The sequence below is a fragment of the Protobothrops mucrosquamatus genome, unplaced genomic scaffold, assembly GCF_001527695.2.
Source record: "Protobothrops mucrosquamatus isolate PMUCROS unplaced genomic scaffold, P.Mucros_1.0 scaffold2650, whole genome shotgun sequence".
In the NCBI taxonomy this organism is placed as follows: domain Eukaryota; kingdom Metazoa; phylum Chordata; class Lepidosauria; order Squamata; family Viperidae; genus Protobothrops; species Protobothrops mucrosquamatus.
In genome coordinates this window covers 39,941-43,815 of record NW_015388701.1, presented here as the reverse complement: position 1 = coordinate 43,815, position 3,875 = coordinate 39,941, and the positions used below count along the sequence as shown (strand labels likewise).

Sequence of the window (3,875 nt, the reverse complement as noted above, 5' to 3'; positions counted from 1 at the left end):
GGACTGACCTAGGGTGAATTTTAAATAGGGAATAATTTTTAAAAATTTTCAAAGATTTTAAATATGACACAGCTATTAATATATTTGCTTTTAATTGGTTTTATAGGGGAAATGTTTTTTTGTGTTGTTTTTTAACATGCTGTGAGCCGCCCTGAGTCCCTCTGGGGAGAAGGGCGGCATAGAAGTTTAAATATAAATATAAATAAATAAATAAATAAATGAGGCAGTGAATTCCAAAGGTGATTTCTACCCTGTTTTCCCTGATCTGCTCCCCCCCCCCAGCCTCTTTCGAAGGGAAGACAGGTTGAAGCCCCCCCACCAGTCCTTACTGGCACTCAGAAGGCACGTCTGTGAACTGCCTGAGCAGGAATTCGGCCACATGGCCAGCATCGAAAGTGGTCGGTATGATGACATAGCGACCTTCTTTCAGATCCGTCCTCAGGAAGACACTACGGGAATTGATGTAGATGGAGGTGGCAACTTTGGTCTGTAAAGTGTGCATTCGGTACGTCCGGTTGAGTTCCACCTGGGTGTAATAAAAAAAAAAAATCAGAGAAGGAATTAGGAGAAGGACTACAACAATGTTTCTCAACCTTGACGACTTGAAGACGGGAGGACTTCAACAACCAGAATTCTCAACCTTTCTCAAACTTTCTCAACCTCGATGACTTGAAGATGGGAAGACTTCAACTCCCAGAATTCTCAACCTTCTCAACCTTTCTCAACCTTGGCGACTTGAAGATGGGAGGACTTCAACTCCCAGAATCCTCAACCTTTCTCAACTTTTCTGAACCTTGGCGACTTGAAGACGGGAGGACTTCAACTCCCAGAATTCTCAACCTTCCTCAACCTTGGCGACTTGAAGATGGGAAGACTTCAGCTCCCAGAATTCTCAACCTTTCTCAACCTTTCTCAACCTTGGCGACTTGAAGATGGGAGGACCAACTCCCAGAATTCTCAACCTTCTCAAACTTTCTCAACCTTGACGACTTGAAGATGGGAGGACTTCCACTCCCATGATTCTCAATCTTTCTCAACCTTGATGACTTGAAGATGGGAGGACTTCAACTCCCAGAATCCTCAACCTTTCTCAACCTTGACGACTTGAAGATGGGAGACTTTAACTCCCAGAATTCTCAACCTTCTTCAACCTTGGTGACTTGAAGATGGGAGGACTTCAACTCCCAGAATTCTCAACCTTCTTCAACCTTGGTGACTTGAAGATGGGAGGACTTCCACTCCCATGATTCTCAATCTTTCTCAACCTTGGTGACTTGAAGATGGGAGGATTTCCACTCCCATGATTCTCAATCTTTCTCAACCTTGGCGACTTGAAGATGGGAGGACTTCCACTCCCATGATCCTCAATCTTTCTCAACCTTGATGACTTGAAGATGGGAGGACTTCAACTCCCAGAATCCTCAACCTTTCTCAACCTTGACGACTTGAAGATGGGAGACTTTAACTCCCAGAATTCTCAACCTTCTTCAACCTTGGTGACTTGAAGATGGGAGGACTTCCACTCCCATGATTCTCAATCTTTCTCAACCTTGGCGACTTGAAGATGGGAGGATTTCCACTCCCATGATTCTCAATCTTTCTCAACCTTGGCGACTTGAAGATGGGAGGACTTCCACTCCCATGATTCTCAATCTTTCTCAACCTTGGCGACTTGAAGATGGGAGGACTTCAACTCCCAGAATTCTCAACCTTTCTCAACCTTGACGACTTGAAGATGGGAGGACTTCCACTCCCCAAATTCTCAACCTTTCTCAATCTTAGCGACTTGAAGATGGGAGGACTTCAACTCCTGGCTGAGGAATTGTGGGAGTTGAAGTCCACCCATCTGCACATTGCCAAGGAGGCGAAACACTGCTCTACAGTTAAATCAGAATGGTCCATTCTGGCCACATCCAAAGATCTAATCAGAAGTTGATTGCCCAGCTTACCTTGAAGATGTCAAATCCTATGGCGAGGTTTTCTCCTTTCCCTTCCTTCTGGCTGGTCCGTTTGGGCTTTTGCTGGATGCAAACCAACACTTCGTCGTCTGGTTTCTTCACATCGAAAACGTACTGGGTGAAAAAGAGAGGATCAGACCTTCTGAAGTGAGCCAGGTGAGCAAACCAAGAAGAGAAAAGCAAGTTTGTTAAGTGAATCAAACAGTCATTAAGTGAATCCAACAGGTTTTTGGGGGGGGGCCACGTTCTGCTGGACAAGATTTAAAAACATAGCAAATGGCGGTGACACGACAAATGCCCCCAATGCAATCCTGTGAGCAGGGTTTGTGTGTGAAGCAGCGGTTAATTCTCAATAATGAAACCTGCAATCAAATAGTGTTGAACCACAACAAGGCAACTCGAGATGATACAGCCACAAAAGAAACCAAGGTAAGAAACAGAAGCAAAATCTCAGGTTATACCTACAATGGAGATCTCTTTGCACGAACATAGAAATACACTGTTATAGTGTTTCCCAACAGTAGCAACTTTTAAGATATGTGGACTTCAACTCCCAGAATTTCCCAGCCAGTATAGGGGAACCATGGCCCCTTTGAAATTCAATGGTGAAAAAAGTAAGGTTCTACATTTAGGCAAGAAAAACCAAATGTACAGGTATAGTATAGGGGGTACCTTGCTCAATAGTAGTAACTGTGAGAGGGATCTCGGAGTCCTAGTGGACAATCACCTAAATAGGAGCCAGCCGTGTGCTGCAGCTGCCAAAAAGGCCAACACAGTGCTGGGCTGCATTAACAGAGGGAGAGAATCAGGATCAGGTGAAGGGTTAATACCACTTTACAAGGCCTTGGTAAGGCCACACTTGGAATACGGCATCCAGTTTTGGTCACCACGATGTAAAAAAGATGTTGAGACTCTAGAAAGAGTGCAGAGAAGAGCAACAAAGAGGATCAGGGGACTGGAGGCTAAAACATATAAGGAACGGTTGCTGGAATTGGATATGTCCAGTTTAAGGAAGAGAAGGACGAGGGGGGACATGATAGCAGTCTTCCAGTATCTCAGGGGCTGCCCCAAAGAAGAGGGAGTCAAGCTATTCTCCAAAGCGCCTGAAGGCAGGACAAGAAGCAACGGATGGAAACTGATCAAGGAGAGAAGCAACCTAGAACTAAGGAGAAACTTCCTGACAGTTAGAACAATTAACCAGTGGAACCACCTGCCTCCAGAAGCGGTGAATGCTCCAACACTGGAAGTTTTTAAGAAGAGACTGGACAGCCATTTGTCTGAAATGGGATAGGGTTTCCTGCCTGAGCAGGGGGTTGGACTCGATGACCTCCAAGGTCCCTTCCAACTTTATTATTATTATTATTATTATTATTATTATTATTATTATTATTATTATTATTATTACTTCCTGAGCCAGCATGGGGGAACTATGGCCCCTTCATGACTTGTGGACTTCAACTCCCAGAATTCCTCAGCCAGGCACGCTTGGCTGAGGAATTCTGGGAGTTGAAGTCCACAAGTCATAAAAAGGGCCACGTTTGAAGACCCCTGCTCTTGACTTGCCTACCTGGGGGTTTTGTAGGAAAGTCTCCCGGTTGTTGATGCAGCCTCCACAGCGGTTCTTCAAAGGGTCTTCGTGCCGCGTCCAGGCGCCCTTCAAGACGGCTTCTTCCCACGTCTTATGGATGCTCAGGTAGGATGTGTTGATCAGGCGGCATTTGATGATGTCGGTGAAGTATCTACAGAAGTCATCAAAGGCCATCCTAGGAGAGGAGAACCTGACACTCAGTTCCGGAACATCTCACTTTTTTCTTACTCTGTCCTCTTTCTGGTCCTCTTTCCTCGGCTACGCAAAATGGATGCTGTTTTGAAAAGTCTGCAGTTCTCTTCTTCGGTGGGCCCAGAAGGAAAACACAC

At 45.3% G+C, this 3,875-nt stretch overlaps 1 protein-coding gene across 1 annotated transcript in view; it reads right to left on the bottom strand.

Moving 5' to 3' along the window:
• Window positions 1-3,875, bottom strand: part of CAPN5 (calpain 5) — a gene marked incomplete at its 5' end in the record, with an annotated part of 38,738 nt that overhangs the window by 7,562 nt on the left and 27,301 nt on the right. The window contains 3 exons of the mRNA XM_015825476.1: window positions 330-526; window positions 1,950-2,072; window positions 3,526-3,721. Coding sequence (XP_015680962.1) covers window positions 330-526; window positions 1,950-2,072; window positions 3,526-3,721 — 516 coding nt within the window. The remainder of the gene's footprint in view (window positions 1-329; window positions 527-1,949; window positions 2,073-3,525; window positions 3,722-3,875) is intronic.